The 15,312-nt window shown below is 44.3% G+C and overlaps 1 protein-coding gene across 6 annotated transcripts in view; it reads right to left on the bottom strand.

Annotated features, from left to right (window-relative positions):
- Positions 1-1,896: 1,896 nt before the first annotated feature.
- KIAA1549 (KIAA1549 ortholog) overlaps positions 1,897-15,312 on the bottom strand; it is a 217,243-nt gene continuing 203,827 nt past the window's right edge. For 5 of the 6 annotated variants that reach the window (XM_053255918.1, XM_053255920.1, XM_053255917.1 and 2 more), the window contains 5 exons: positions 14,650-14,958; positions 12,984-13,036; positions 10,027-10,172; positions 7,456-7,610; positions 1,897-5,030 (listed from right to left, as the gene is read on the bottom strand). In XM_053255918.1, coding sequence (XP_053111893.1) covers positions 4,776-5,030; positions 7,456-7,610; positions 10,027-10,172; positions 12,984-13,036; positions 14,650-14,958 — 918 coding nt within the window. In that variant the 3' untranslated portion in view covers positions 1,897-4,775. The remainder of the gene's footprint in view (positions 5,031-7,455; positions 7,611-10,026; positions 10,173-12,983; positions 13,037-14,649; positions 14,959-15,312) is intronic. The other variant, XM_053255916.1, reaches the window with a different exon arrangement.

The raw sequence follows: 15,312 nt of genomic DNA, 5'->3' as shown, positions 1-15,312 counted from the left end.
CAGACTTCGACAGCGTTATGCCTGGCGGGAGCGCACACTCCCCGGGCATCTTCTGGTTCCCGTCTTACCGACTTTACAATGGTCATGTGAAGAAGTACAGAGCTGGAATGTCTCCTGTGACATTAAGTGAGTTGAAACTCCTTAGAATGAACTGAGTAGCCACTTTATAGTTGGGGATCCCTAGCCCCAAGGGATCATATGGGGGGGGGCATAGCTCTGGTAGAGCCCCTGAAGGCCCCTGGTCCAATCCCTGGCATTTTCCAGGTGGGGCTGGGAAAGACTTCTGTCTGGAACTGTGGAGAAGCCACTGCTGGTCAGCATAGGCAAGACTGAGCTAGCTGGACCAAGGACCAACATCCTTCTTATGTCCCTATGTTTGTATGCATCAAAGGTGGCCAACAAACATCCCACTGCTTGCACCCAAAGTGGTTGAGAACGTGCACATGTCCCACCTGAACGTACAGATGCCTTCTAACAAAACACTTACAAAACTGGACCGGGATTATAAGTCCCAGCATCCTGGCAATGAAATGATGTTCTGCATACCATTCCCACTAAGGAGACGTTGCTGGGCCACCTTCTACCATCCTTCAAAGTTTCTGGAAGGCTTGGGGAGGGACAAATGGGAAGCAGCAGCAGAAGTCTGCAGGATGGGAGTAAGCACAGCCCTGCTTGCAGCAGTTATCTGGCCTGTGCCCACCTCAGTCCTGGCATTCAAGATTCTACTTGAATGCTCACATCATCCCTAATGTCAAGCACTTTCATCCTGGGCAAGCTACCAAATGGGCGTGTTCACACATTACAGCACCACCAGAGGTTTCGTTAACCACTGTTTCTCTGCGAGTGCACACTCCCAGTGCAAGCTGCTACTTCTGCACCATTTGTATTGTCCAAACCTGGAAAAGTCCACTTCTCCTGCAGCATTTCCCTATGGCAATCCAACATCTGTAACCAATAAATAATAATAATAATGTTGGACTGCCGAAGGGAAGTGCTGCAGGATTAAGCCAACATCCAGGTCTGGGTGATACTAGTGCGGAAGTAGCCGTTTGCTCTGGAAGTATATGCTCATGGGGAACTGGTGGCTGGTGAGACATCAGGTGCTGCTATTGCGTGTGAACCTGGCCTTTTAGTGTATAGGCATATGCAACTCGAGCTGTTGTGATATAGCTAAGTATTAGAATAATCAGCTATCTTTGCTAGTCAGTTGTATGCAATGGCTGCTGCTGAACGATTCAAAGTACAATTACTTAGAAGTAAGTCCCACTGATGGAGCAGATGATGACTAAAATTGATTTGGATAACACTGTTTTGGTGATTTTGACAATACTGGACATTAATGTTGTTACAAGCAGACTTCTCTCACCCATCCTTCATTTATTTACAAGGTACCATAAATAATCCTCTCCTATCTAACAAAATGTTGATGAGTTAGAACAAAGAACAGATTAACCTCAGTTGCTCCAATCCAGAGATCAGTGTGTACTCATATGTGTATAGAGAATTCAATTCATACTATTGCAGTATATTCATACTATTCCATTTGTTTAGCCAATCTACTTGCAAAAGAAATGCATATATGGATCAGATGTTTCAACTGGATTAAATGAAGATGTACTGGAACTTCCATGCCGGGAATGGATTTTTGGATAGGGATGAGAGTGTGGAAATGTACAAATGTAGCACTGAAGACTCAAATATCAGCCAAGCAAACTAACACACTGGTGAACTAATTTTTTTTTTCTTAGACCATCAAATAATTAATCCCTAAAACAATAAGTAAAGGTATCGACACCACACCTCCACTCAAAGAACTGCTTTAGATTCTATTTGTGCCGCTGCTTTAAACTTTAATTTAGTCTAAGTTAAAAACAAAAACAACCACCAAAAAAGCACTCCAACAAATTAAATAATTTAGTTAGAATTTTCACTCGTATTACGCAGGTTACAATTAAGCCATGGCCATATGACAGTAAATTACATCTCACAACTAACAGTAAAATCAAAATTCTGTAAAAACCTAGTGACAGATGCCTGGTTGGCATGTACCGTCATAACAGTAGGAACACGTACAAATGCAGAGATTGCCTCTACTGGTGAAGTCTAAGCTTTTGTTATTCTAAAATGGTCTTTTATCACAAGTTTTGCTGGGATGTTTTGTTTTGTTTTTTCGTAGGTTTTATCAAGAATCAAATGCAGTGTGTAGTTGATGATCAACTAGTGCTGGTGATGGGCTATCACCCAGGCTGGCCTTCTTTATTTACCTCATTTCAAACCACAAACTCGTGTATTTTATTCTGGTAAGAGAACAGTAGCACATCTGCATTCATGACCTTTGGCAAATTAACAAAAAGTGGAACGCACCACTGTTACGCTCTCAAACAGGGAGGGGATTTTCACAAGTGGCATTAATTGGGTAAATGATGTTGGTCGGCCATACCATCCCTACCTAGATTGCAGCTAACACACAATGATTTTCCTCTCCTGCCTTGATTTTTGCCAACCTACGACTGGTTCTCGGGGCTGTGCGTGAGTCTGAGATCCTGGCTGGACACTCCTCTTACCCAGCTTTTGGTCGTAAGAATCGGCTCCTTGTGTTTTTAGGTGTACATCTATGATTTTGTTAAGGGTACGCGTAAAAACATGATGCATGTTTTTTTTTTTAATCTAATAGGCACACTAATGAGAGAACCAAGGATTTCCTGTAGCTCCCATTCAAGAGTATACAGTTGAACCTTGATATCCTTGATTTGTTATCCGCAGATTCACATATCCGCAGTTGGGTAATAGACACCTGACCTCGGCATATGTGAAAGGGGGGGGGGCACACATCAACCTCACATATCCGTGGGTCAGGGGTGGCTGGAAATGACAGTGGAGATCAATTCCAACTGCCATTTTGTGTCTCAGAGCCTCAAAATGGCTCTGGTTTCTTTTTAAAGGAAAAAAAAAACCCCAAACCAGCATTTTCTGGCCAATCTGGGGGCATTCCGGGGCACTCAGGGGGAGCAGCTAAGTACAGTAGGCAGCTTTCCCTTGCATGCCCCCCCTCAATTTTTTTTGAAGTTTTGTTGATGTTTTCTTCCCCATTTCCACAATGACTCAATATTCGTGGTTTCCATATCTGCAGTTGTGTTGTGAAATGGAACCCCCGTGAATATCGAGGTCCTCCTGTACTTGACCAGTGGCAAATTCCAGTTTGTTGCCTCTGAATACCAGTTGCAGGAGAGCAACAGCAGGAGAGAGGGCATGCCTTCACCTCTTGCCTGTGGGCTTCCCAGAGGCATCTGGTGGGCCACTGTGTGAAACAGGGTGCTGGATTAGATGGGTCTAGGGCCTGATTCAACAGGACTGTTTTTTATTTTCTGGGACCTCTCCTGATCTAAAATATAGTAGAGTTTGCAATAAGTTTAAATTCTAATTGGTCAAATCATGGAAATTTGAAGCAGGACAATGATTCAATATGAAATGCTCTTGTTTTTATCTGTCTACATGGCCAGTGCTACAGATGTAAGTGGGGCCCAACTGAAATGGCATGGAAAAAATAATTTTGGAGGCACATGACTGCACTAGTTATATACTCTTCCTCATTGGTATGCACCTTTCAAGTGGAGAGAGGCAGGTAAATGAAAAGGCAGAATTAGAGGCCCACTGATGATTTTTGGCCCAATGGCCTACAAAAGCCCATTTGTTTCAGCCCTGTGTTTCATTTCTACTTCACCTCTTCACATTGCTCAGTTAAATAATGTAGGTCATCATGCACAATAGTGTCTTCTGTGTCACTTGTGAAACTGCCCTGAACATTTCCATCCACTTATCAAAGCATCTACTACTATTATTAATACCAAATAAGTCTTCACTCTCTTGCTTATAAAAAGGGATATTTTGTTTACCCAGCCTGAATGAATATACAGTATATGATTATATCCTTGGTTTTCAGTTTTGTTTTTCATTTTTTTTTTTAAAGGCCATAGTTTCAACTTTGCAAACATCAGGATGAAGGGACACTTTGAAGCTTCAGCACCAGAATAACAACAAGAAAGAGTGCAGAAAATGGCTCCATCTGGAAGCACAGAGCTATATTTAACAACTATCGTTCTGGTTTGCTCACATGTTGCTCCAAGTTCTTTGTCTGAGGAGTCTTAAAATGGTTTCATTAAAGTAGTTTATTACCCAGGATCAACACTGCCTCTTGTGTAGCTGGGGGTGGTGGGGAGAAAACACCACCATCTTGTCAGCAGCACTCACAACCAACTTTCCCAGGGGTGTTGGAAATGATGGGATCCTCTCATGAAAAAAACAGGGTGATTTATCTTGCAAGCTTTCCTTTCCTTTCTCAAACAAGGAGTCTCATGTTCAAGTGGATAGCCAGTTTAGGCGGGTGGCACTGCCTTCTTTGCAGTGTTTGGGTTTGGGGCCAGAACGTTCAATGATTTTAACAGTCCCAGCCAACGTAGGATTATAATGCCTCTCAGATGCTCAAAAGCAGGAAGTGCAAGACTGCTGCTTACGATTCCTTTCCGATCCCTACAGTTCCTTCCCAGCATTCCCTCACAATTCTCACACACACACACACACACACACACACACACACACACACACACACACACACTTTTCTCTTGCTTGCTGCTGCTGAGTGTTTCTTCTGTAGTGTCAAAATCTCTAGGACTGTTCAAGCTCACTTCTCTGACAGAAGCACAGGCTCCTGCCGATTCCCTCTGAATCTTGCTTCCACAGGAAGCAGATACTTGGTAGATTTGCAAGGAGAGGACAAATCAGCTGTGGAAGTTCTGCACCACTGTCTGTTTCTGAGAGAGCCGGAGGAGCTCCTCTCGGATTGCTTTGATGAGTGAGGCTGAGGAGTGACCCGGCTGGAGGTCCTCAGTGGAGCTGGTGTTGTAGCAGAGCCTCGGGCCCTGGTGGCTGTCGTGTGGAAGCTGAACAGGTGGTGCTGAGGGCTGTCGGGCTGAAGTCCTCGGCATCTGGAATACTGGTGAGGAGGAATATTCTTGATGTCCAGGCGTATGTGTCTAAGGAAAGGCACAGAGCATTACTGTAGTTTCTGCTTGAGAGGCACAAGCAAAGAGGTGGAAAAGGAGAAATAAATAAAGGAAAAAGCACAGAAGAAAGCAGCAGGTTTTTCTTGGATCTGGAATGTAAAATTGGGAAACAAATGTGTGTAGTTCCTTTGGAGCAGAGTTGCACAACTTTGGACCTCCAGCTGTTGTTGGACACAACTCCCACCGTCCCTGATGAGTGGGCCACTGGGCTGAGGATGATGGGAGTTGTAGTCCAACAGCAGCTCTAGGGGTCAAGTTGTACAGGCGTGTTTTGGAGAAATGCATGCTTATGGCTGAGCTGCTCCTGGAGTCTTAGGCTCATCTACATGTTACTTATCTGAATGGAGAATAATGTCAGTGCTGGAGAAAGCACCACCTTCTTGTATCAGGAACAAACACATGTACTGGTTTCCCAAGATATCTGCTGAGACACAGACAGACATCTGGCTAGGCCATTTTCCTTTTGTATCTGCTCTGCAATACATCTGATTAGACGCACACTACATTTACAAGTGTTTGGTTTATTTTTTTTAAAAAGTCACTAACTAAAAAGAGTCAGAGATGAACAATCTGCTTTGAAATGCATGAAGGTGATAAAATGAAGAGAAGGACAATAATCATATTGTGATCAGTGGTATTAGAAACGGTATTAGAAATAGATGGCTGATATTAGAAACACATTTGTCTGAATGTGTGATATGCATATACTGATCATCAACATTGAACAAGGTTTTGCACACCAAGTCTGCTTCAAAAAGAGTCTGTACCAAAAAAGAAAGAAAAAAGCAATAATCCACATGCTCTTGAAAGAAAAATGCCCAAATCTGTGGCGTGATATAAAAATGAGCAAAACATGACCATATTGAGTAAAATCAGCCAAAGAAAGAAAGAAGCAACAGAAGGCTGCAAAGCAGCACTGAGCCCACCAATGTTGACAATGGCGCAAGCACAAAGCAGAGAGAGATCCAGCTTATTGCTATAGCACAGGAAAACAAGCACTGAAGAGGTCATTCTAGCCAGAACCAGCCAGTGGCAGAGGGATACTACTTATTGCAGTGTTTCAGAGCACAGTACAGAGATACACATTATTCAAACCAGGCCAAGAGAATGTCAGAGGGTGTGGTGCTCAAATTGGGTCCCTTGTGGATCAGACACTGGCTCCCTGACTCAGAATCCAACCCAGGACATTCACACAACCCAGAATCCTCCTGGCCCAGGGAATCAAGTGATACTAGAGGACCAATCTGGAGGCACTGCCTCATATAAAGCTCCCAGATCTGCTGCATTTCCTCGGTCATCTATCACCTATCCATCTGTGTTCTAACACAAACACCCCACCCTGCCCGGTCTGCCTAAGATATTCGACTACTCTTGGGCATAAGTGCTTGACAATTCCTTGGCCAGCAATGATTTTATACCTGCACAAGAGAACCATGTCGGACACAGCTGCATGCAGCCTGGCATGCCACTTTCTGAGGTCATGGCTTCCAGGTGCCTCTCTCTGCCCCATTTCTGAGAGCACAGAACTCATGAAACTGAGAGCTGGGGGACAGGCTTTTTATGTAATATAATAATAATGATGGTGACCTCAACACCATAGGGGCCACAGAAATCACCATCAGCCAATTACAAAAAGCAACTTTACTGGGAACAGCCTATATTCTGCGATGATATTTGGACCTAATAATAATAATAATAATAATAATAATAATAACAATAGTGATAATAAAATTCAGCCATCCCAGGTCCTTGGGAAGGACTCGATGTCTGGATAAAACAAACCAGTCAATAACACCTGTCTAACTGTGTAAACAAGAAATGTGTAAACAAGAAATAATAATAATAATAATAATAATAATAATAATAATAGAATGCGTTGTACATAGAACATGGCCAGGCCACGTTCTAGAAGCAGCATCTTGCATGAAAGAAATTGGCCACTAAAAGTAAAGCATCATCAAGTTCTTTTGAAAACACACACAGATTTCTATTGCTACAACCATGACACCTTCCATAAGCATGACAGTTCCATATTCAGTAGCCAAGTTTCTCCAGTGGTAAGAACGGGCAATGCTCCGCTGGTATTAGCCAGACAACCTTGGCCCTTCTTGGGGCCCTTCTTACTCTCTACCTACAGTTGTCTCAGTTTCAGAAGAGGAGAACCCACAGAGAGCACAGAAGATCGGAGTTTAGAGGGAGAAAGAAAAGGACAGAGAAGCAGCGATTCAGAGACAGGAGCGTGAAAGAGACAAAAGCGGCAGCCAGGGTCAGAGCAGCGAGTCAAAACGCCTTGGGAAGAAACTCCCCAAACAGGAAGGGATGCAGTAAAAGCAAAAAAGTTAACTGAACACAACACTGCTTCAGAAACTATTCAAACAGGAAGCACAGTACTCACTGCATCTCTCCTAGCATATTCATCCTCTCCGCGATACAGAGGCCACCCTGCTTCCCCCGGCTGGCCATGCCCTGCTCTGCCTGAGGGGATCTCCACTTGTTGACCTCCGATCCTGCTAGCAATTCCCACCTGAGTGAGGTGCTGTATCTGAGAACCTTAAAAGCAAATATGGTGTTTTTGCATCTTTCCATGCAGCAACAGAAGCGTGAAGGGCAAATAAAACTGAGAGCGGGGCGGGGAGGGAAGGGGAGGGTAAAACACAAAGGTATATGAGAGCTGGGGTGTGTGAAAAACGGGAACTCTTTTTAATTAAATAAGGCAGGGATTATCAAACATGGGTCCCCAGATGTTGTTCTTCCATCATCTGGCCATCAATGGCCTTTGGCCATTGGGGCTGGGGGTGATGGGATTTGTAGTCAAACAACACCAGAAGACTCAAGCCTGAGAACCCCTGAATGAAGGTGTTACAAAAAAGACAACCAGTGTCAACAAGAGGACCCATTGGCATGCAGTGCAGTCTGTTTTTCAATCACGGCATTTCACAGATGCAGAGCATTCCCATGTTGTTCAAAATAATGGCTGTGTTGTATATATGGAGGGCACAGACGTGAGGAAGGAAAGAAAGAACAACAGACTTCTGGCCCACTAGATTTATTCATATTTTATCCATGATTAACGTGCAACATCCTTTAGAGTTTGCATGCTAGTGATTTGCCTTGAGTAGAAGGGGAAAATATTTGCTTACTGCGTGACACTCTGCTATACAGTTATAGCCGGAGCCCAACTTTGGGACAGTTCCTTTGAAGAGTGTAGCGAAAGGCTAATGCTCTCTTGGCTCTCTTGACCTCAAGCCACATCTGATCAATACCCTGGAGTTGTCCTCAAGGGGTGAGAGAGGATAAACCCATGTGTGTACCTTTCATGAAAATATGAAGGCATGCTTGCATTTTGCATCTGGGCAACTCTGCCCATGCATAAAACTGAGCATATGAAGCTGCCCTCAATTCAATAGCTAAATCTAACACCTTTAACCTGACTGGTTTCTAAGAGATGACAGTGGCATCCCCATTATTAATAGCAACAGAAGCAGCAGGCCTCAGCCCACCCCTCTCTCCATCTCTCCATATAATAAATCAAAGACCTTATCTTCAGCCATATGTCAGAACTAAAATAACTATTCACAGGTGCATTATGGGAATCTGTTGGGGGGAGGGACACCAGGGTTTTCCCCCCTCCTATCCTCAAAGTCATCTTCACAAGTTGTTTCATTTTAAAAGGAAATGATCCTTAGCATTCATTAAAATTATCCTGCCCCCTAGACCTTCAGATCTAGGACCTGGGACTTAAGCAGAGCATTTACTACCTGCTGCAGCCAGGCATACGATGTGCCAGTCGCTCTCTCTGCCTCAACCAACTTCCATAAGCAAAGCCGCGATGGAGCATTGTTTGGGAAGCTTTTAGGGATATGGCTGCATACAGAAACTCTAAAGTTTGGGGCTGAAAAATAGATGCAGTGAATCCTTGCCTCGATTACTGCCATCTCAAAGTCACTTAGAACAGTGCAATTGAAACTCAAACACACACTCTATAATTGCATTTATTTATTAAATTTGTATGCTGCCTAACTGGCCAATGCCCTATAATTGCAGTGGAATCAGACTAAAATGTAACAGTTGCATTCCATCCCCTCCCACGTGGAATGTAGGAAGCTGCCATATACGGAGTCAGACCAATGGTCCATCTAGCTCAGTACTGTCTACAAAGAATGGCAGCAGCAAGGTTGCAGGCAGGAGTCTCTCTCAGGCCTATCTTGGAGATGCCAGGGAGGGAACTTAGAACCTTGATGCTCTTCCCAGAGCGGCTCCACCGGTTAAGGGGAATAGCTTACAGTGCTCACTGTAGTCTCCTGTTCATGTGCAACCAGGGCAGACCCTGCTTAGCTAAGGGGACAAGTCATGCTTGCTACCACAAGACCAGCTCTCCTCCCAAGGGACAGGTTCCCCATAGAGCTCAATGGAGTTATTTTGACTCTACCTGCTAACTGAGCAAAGTGGCATCTTTTTAAAATGGCAATTCTCTTTATTTAGCAGTGGGAGAGCAACTGACCCTATCCATCCCCAGTACAGCACCCTTCTAGTGGCTGTTGCTGGTGTCTATCTCATGTTTCTTTTTTAGATTGTGAGCCATTTTATTTATTCAGTTCTGTGTAAACTACTTTTGGAACTTTTGATGAAAGGCGGTATATAAATATTAGTCTTCTTCTTCATACCTCCTCAGCCAGCACTTGGTCAGGAGTGCTTAATTCTGTATATACTGAAATTACTTTCAAGGGGTCCATCCACGCCTCCCCTATCTAGATGAGGGTCCTTCTGCCTCTCCACAGATCTGTGCATGCAGCTGACGTGTGCCCAGAGTGAAAGGGGATAGTCCTTCTTTGCATTCTAAGTTTTGGGGACATCTGGGCTGCCAAGGTGGCACAGCTGAGCATCGTAAGTGCGGAAATGAAGAACAAGGCCAGTTTGGACATGGCAGAGTAAGTGCAACACACAATAGTTCTTCCCCATTAAGTACCTGCAGTGCTTCCAACTGGCCGCGGCCGTGCCACTGAAGGCATTTCCTCTGCGTAGATCCCTCTGGTGGAATAGGGAACATCAGACGGCTGCTGGTCTGGGTGCATTAATTCCACAGGTGGAAGAAATCCTGGACCCAGGCTTTGCCTGTTGACAGAGCAGCAATGCAACTCAAAACCACAGTGAGAAACAGTATTCTGAGAAAGCAGGCTTGAATTGGGCCACTGTGGGAAGCAAGATGCTGGACTGGTCAAGCCTTGGGCCTGATCCAGCAGGGCAGTTCTGATTTTCTTATATGCCAACCATGCAATTTGCCATTTGGTCGCTCACTCCCCAGGTGGCAACAGGTGCCCCCCCCCGCACCCACTGTTGTATTAAACATGACTTCTCCAGCACTGCACTACGTGTGCACACTGCTGTGGCTGATTCACATGAGAACAGCCCTGCTGGATCAGGCACAAAGCCTATCCAGTCCAGCCTCCTGTTGCCCACAATGCCCCACCGGATGCCTCCAGGAAGCCCACAAGCAAGAGATGAAGGCATGCCTTCTCTCCTGCTGTTGCTCCCCTGCAGCTGATATTCAGGGGCATCCTGCCTCTGAGGCTGGAGGTGGCCTATAGCCATCAGACTAGTAGTCATTTATAGATCTGTCTTCCACAAATCTAAGTCCCTTTTAAAACCATCCAAGCTAGTGGCCTTCACCACATTCCGTGGCACTGTGTGGAAAGCGTCCTTCCTTTCGTTGCTCCTAAATTTCCTGGTCGTCAGTTTCATGGGATGACAACAGGTTCTAGTGTTGTGAGAGAGGGATAGATTGTTCTCGCTCTCCACTCTCCCCACACCACGCATAATTTCATAGACCTCCGTCATGTCTCCCCTTAGTTGCCTTTTTTCTATAAAGGCACAGGATACTTTCAGCGACGCAGAGATCAGCAAAAATCACCTACACTCAGGCGCTCTGTACACTCTGCATGGCAGTGCTACGAAAGCTTTCCACAGTGTAGGCAAACTGCCACTGATTTACTCAGAATGTCAGCCACTGTCTTTCCTCTAGCCATAAAGGGATACAGGGTATTTTAAGTCTAGAAGTGCATGCTGTGAGAAAGAACAGTACGATGGAGCTGGCAATGTAACTCTCATCTTTGACCCATCAAGAGCTACTAACTAGATCTTGAAGCCTAAAATAGAGAGTATCACACATGAAGCCAGCCACCTAATGGCGCAGCGGGGAAGTAACTTGCCTAGCAAGCAAGAGGTTGCCAGTTTGAATCCCCACTGGTACGTTTCCCAGACTATGGGAAACACCTATATCAGGCAGCAGCGATATAGGAAGAGGCTGAAAGGCATCATCTCATACTGCGCGGCTGATGGCAATGGTAAACCCTTCCGGGATTCTACCAAAGACAACCACAGGGCTCTGTGGGCACCAGGAGTCGACAATGACTCGAGGACACAACTTTACACATGAAGCAGCCATAGCACTGTGCAAGCAGAGTATCCACTCTGCACTACCCAGTATAATGTACTTCCAGTACAATGTACTTCCACAGTACATTGTGGAAGCAGTGTTTTATGCAATAGTGAGTTACAGTTTGAGTTCAAATTGGAAAACTATGATTGCATAAGATTTCATTGTAGCTTTTAGCTTTCCTCTGTGTTCATACTAAATAAATTCTCATTCATTCTACAGTCAGGCAAAACCAAGATTTTCTACCTGGCCCCCTCCACACAGCCTTATTATTGAATGATCCTTGAAATATGTCTGTTTTTAAAATTGGTTATTTGCACTGTATCTATTCCACGTTTTGGGGGAAAGAAAACAACGTTTAGAAACACATGGCAATAACTGTGAGAAATTGGTGCTTGTTCAAAGTTCAAAATTTGGATTGCTTGTACCATTTGAAAGCTTTAATGCAGATTATTGGCACCTCAAATATTGCCTTGCATTGCACAATTTAAGACTCAGTATTGCAGAACCTCGCTCTCTAGAAAAGGAAATTCTATAAGCAATATATATAGCACCCAGGTTGGTTCCAGTCTATTGAAAATCTTGATTACTTTGCTATAAAGAAAAGGAACAATCTGTTTTTCCAGCCACTGATCTAAGAACTGGCTATTTAAACCACTTGACTGTGACATTAATAATAGTCTAGTGTCATAGCAACTTAAGAAACAAAAAAATCCTCCCCAACTCCATTCATGCCAATAGGATTCCCACACAAGTCTTGCAGTAATGAATGGGCCTGAGCGCACCAAATAGGCTCGTATTAGTTAATAACTTAATGGGCTTCTTCACTTCAGTGATGTGAAATTCATCTGTAACTAGGAAACCCAACCCAACTATGAAGTTTTGTCCATCTTTCTCAGGGCAATCAAGATTTTAGTGTCATTGCAGGTTTTGTTCTTTATTTTTAATATCTTGCATGTCACCTCAGGTGCCCTTTTTGGCAAGGTAAACAGTTTACAAATGCTGAACATAAATAAATAAAATAAAAAATAACTAATACAATCTTTCACTATCTTCTCAGGATCTAATTGGAGATCATAAAATACTCTGAGCCATCAACATCCAAGGGGTAATCCCTTTCTTCCAGGTAATATCTAGTTTTACACAATGTGTGATGTGGACACTCTGTTGTTTTCTAGCCCTGCTGCAGATCACTGGCTGGTGGGAGGAGGTGAGGAGACACACAGCCCAAAGACATCACATGCATTGTGTAAAACTAGACAAGAGCAGGAAGAGAAGGAAAGAGATTCAGAGTGCTAGCAGCAGCTCTGCATCAATTGCAATGTCTTGTTAGGGCCTTAGCTCTTAGCATCTATCTCAAAATCAAAAGGAAAGAGGTAAACAGCAGCTGCAGCAACAGTTTCACTATCTTAGCTGTGTACCCTGGCATACTTGGAATAAAATAAGAAAACGCTAGCAGACAAATCAAAAACAAAAAATCAAATAACTACCTCTGCAGAAGGCCTGGTGCTGATGGAGGAGTCATCCCAAATTCCATATATCTCTAGAAGAAAACCATGTCATCAGAACACACAGTAAAATGAAATTTAATTTTAAAAAAAACAAAACACCCACAAGCTGATTCAGATGTAACACGGGACCTCAATTAAAGCTGACTTTGTGTGACATCCCTCAGCATTAAGCGTGTGTACTCGCCTGTCCCATGCTCACATGAGCATCTACTTCTGACATAGGTTAAACAAAACCAAAATAGATAATGATGTCCAAACCAACTGATCTTGGTTTATTCTAACTTACCTGCCTGAAATAAACAGTAATTGGAAACCAAAGTTTGAAGCGAGTTACAGATCACTGTTCATTTCAAATAACTAGATCAGAATAAACCAAGATCGGTCTATTTGAATGTCAAGACTGATCGTGATTTATTTTAACAAATTGGAGGTGGAGGCTCACGTGGGCATGCAAGAAGCAAGTATGCATCCCTGATGCTCAGAGACATCACATGGAGCCAGGTTTTAACCAAGATTCCATGTGACATCTGAACCCACCCAATGACTAGTTTAACACCCTTCCCCCGAATAATAAAAGAGCATGAGATTAATACAATTAACATATTGCATTGGACTGATTCAGATGTCACACAGAACTAGAAAGAATCCAAGGTGGTTCTTAACATCTGACCTGACCGTTTTTTATTTATTCTGGCCAACCTGCTTTCAATAAATGGATAATTGAACCAGTTTTCCCTGTAACAGGGATTCCCAGATTCAATTAATTAATTTTATCACACTTATAAACCACCTAACACCCAGCTCTCAAGGTGATGAACACAACTTAAAACAATAAATAAAACTCAATAAAAGAAGTTAAAACAATTTTAAAACCATAACATTTTTTTTAAAGTTTTAGCAAAAGGCCTGAGAAAACAGGTGTTTTTCAAGTGATTTTTAAAAGGCAGCCAGAGATGGAGAGGCTTTCATACTGACAAGCAACACATTCCAAAGCTCTGGGGCAGCCACAGAGAAGCCCTGGTCCTGTGTCACCACCAAACAAGCCAGTGGCAGACTGTGGGGAAGGCAGGTTAAACCTACTTTCCCCGCAGACTATTGTCTCCTTTTCCCTGGGCGGGTGGATCGCCTGCCCAGATGAGCAGTGGCTGTCCCAGCAGTTCCGAGGGTCAGGATGCTGGGACGCGCTACTGCACATCACACCATCCCTGGGGGATCCCCCCTCCCCGAGTGTGCCAGCCGCGGCTGCTGAAACACGAGCAAAAAACCAAGGTTAAGCACTCGCTCCCTTAACCTTGTTTTCAAGGGAGGCTACTTAGGCGGGTTTGCTACCATGTTGCTTCCAGGATCATCCAAACATGGATGTGCAAAACTGGGCTGGGCTCCCTTAGCCCAGTTTTGCGTGTGTGAATAGCCTCCCAGAATAAAAAAGAAAATTCAACTAAGAAGGTTCTAGGGGACCAGAATCTATTATTTCTGAATGCAAAAACTACAGAACAGTATTTAACCCTCCACGAACCTTTGGAAAAAGATGTGCTATACACCTGCATGAATAACTGAACATCCCCAAAGGAGCAGCAAGAGCAGTTATGGGTTCTGCAAGCTTTAAAACTGCACACTTGGAATGACCACCAACCAGGCTGCTTACCGTGTGAGTTGGGCCATATGGTGACCCCCACTGGCTGCTTGGGGTTTCCCGTGCTGCTCGGACAGGAGTGTTGTTTGTTGGCTGTCCCCCTGACCCTCCAGGGTGTGTGATGGCTGCAGAAGTCGTTGCTTGGCTACTGGGGGCTACCAGGGCGAATGCATCATCCAGGAGGGAATGCATGGTCTGCCGGGCCTCTTCAATGGATGGCTGAGGAGGGATGTATGAAGCCGAGGTTGGTGGCAGGCCGGAGTATTTCCCCAGATCAGTTGAAGAAGGCGTCTGGGGTTCGGCAGGAAGGTCAGGATCAGACTGTAAAGAGAAACAAAGAGAAACTATTGCCTAAGCAACTGTATGGGTTTAGCTTCCACTATCTAAGAGTGTATTTGCTTGTTACAGTGATGTTACAGTTCACACATTCCCAAGATGCATGCGAATAATTAACAACTCTCCCATCCCATCCCAAGTAGATGGGGTGGACTGCTGAACATCCCAGAATGCACAGGGAGAAGAGCTGGTCTTGTGGTAGTGAGCATCAATTGCCCCCTTTGCTAAGCAGGGTCTACCTTGGTTTGCAATTGGGTGAGGGACTACATGTGAGTGCTGTAAGATCTTCCCCTTAGGGGATGGGGCCGTAGCTCAGTGGAAGAGCATCTGCAAGCCTGA

The sequence above is a fragment of the Hemicordylus capensis genome, chromosome 5 (genome assembly GCF_027244095.1).
Source record: "Hemicordylus capensis ecotype Gifberg chromosome 5, rHemCap1.1.pri, whole genome shotgun sequence".
NCBI classification, from domain to species: domain Eukaryota; kingdom Metazoa; phylum Chordata; class Lepidosauria; order Squamata; family Cordylidae; genus Hemicordylus; species Hemicordylus capensis.
Note: the sequence above shows the minus strand (reverse complement) of the source record. Positions and strands in the feature narration are given on the sequence as shown.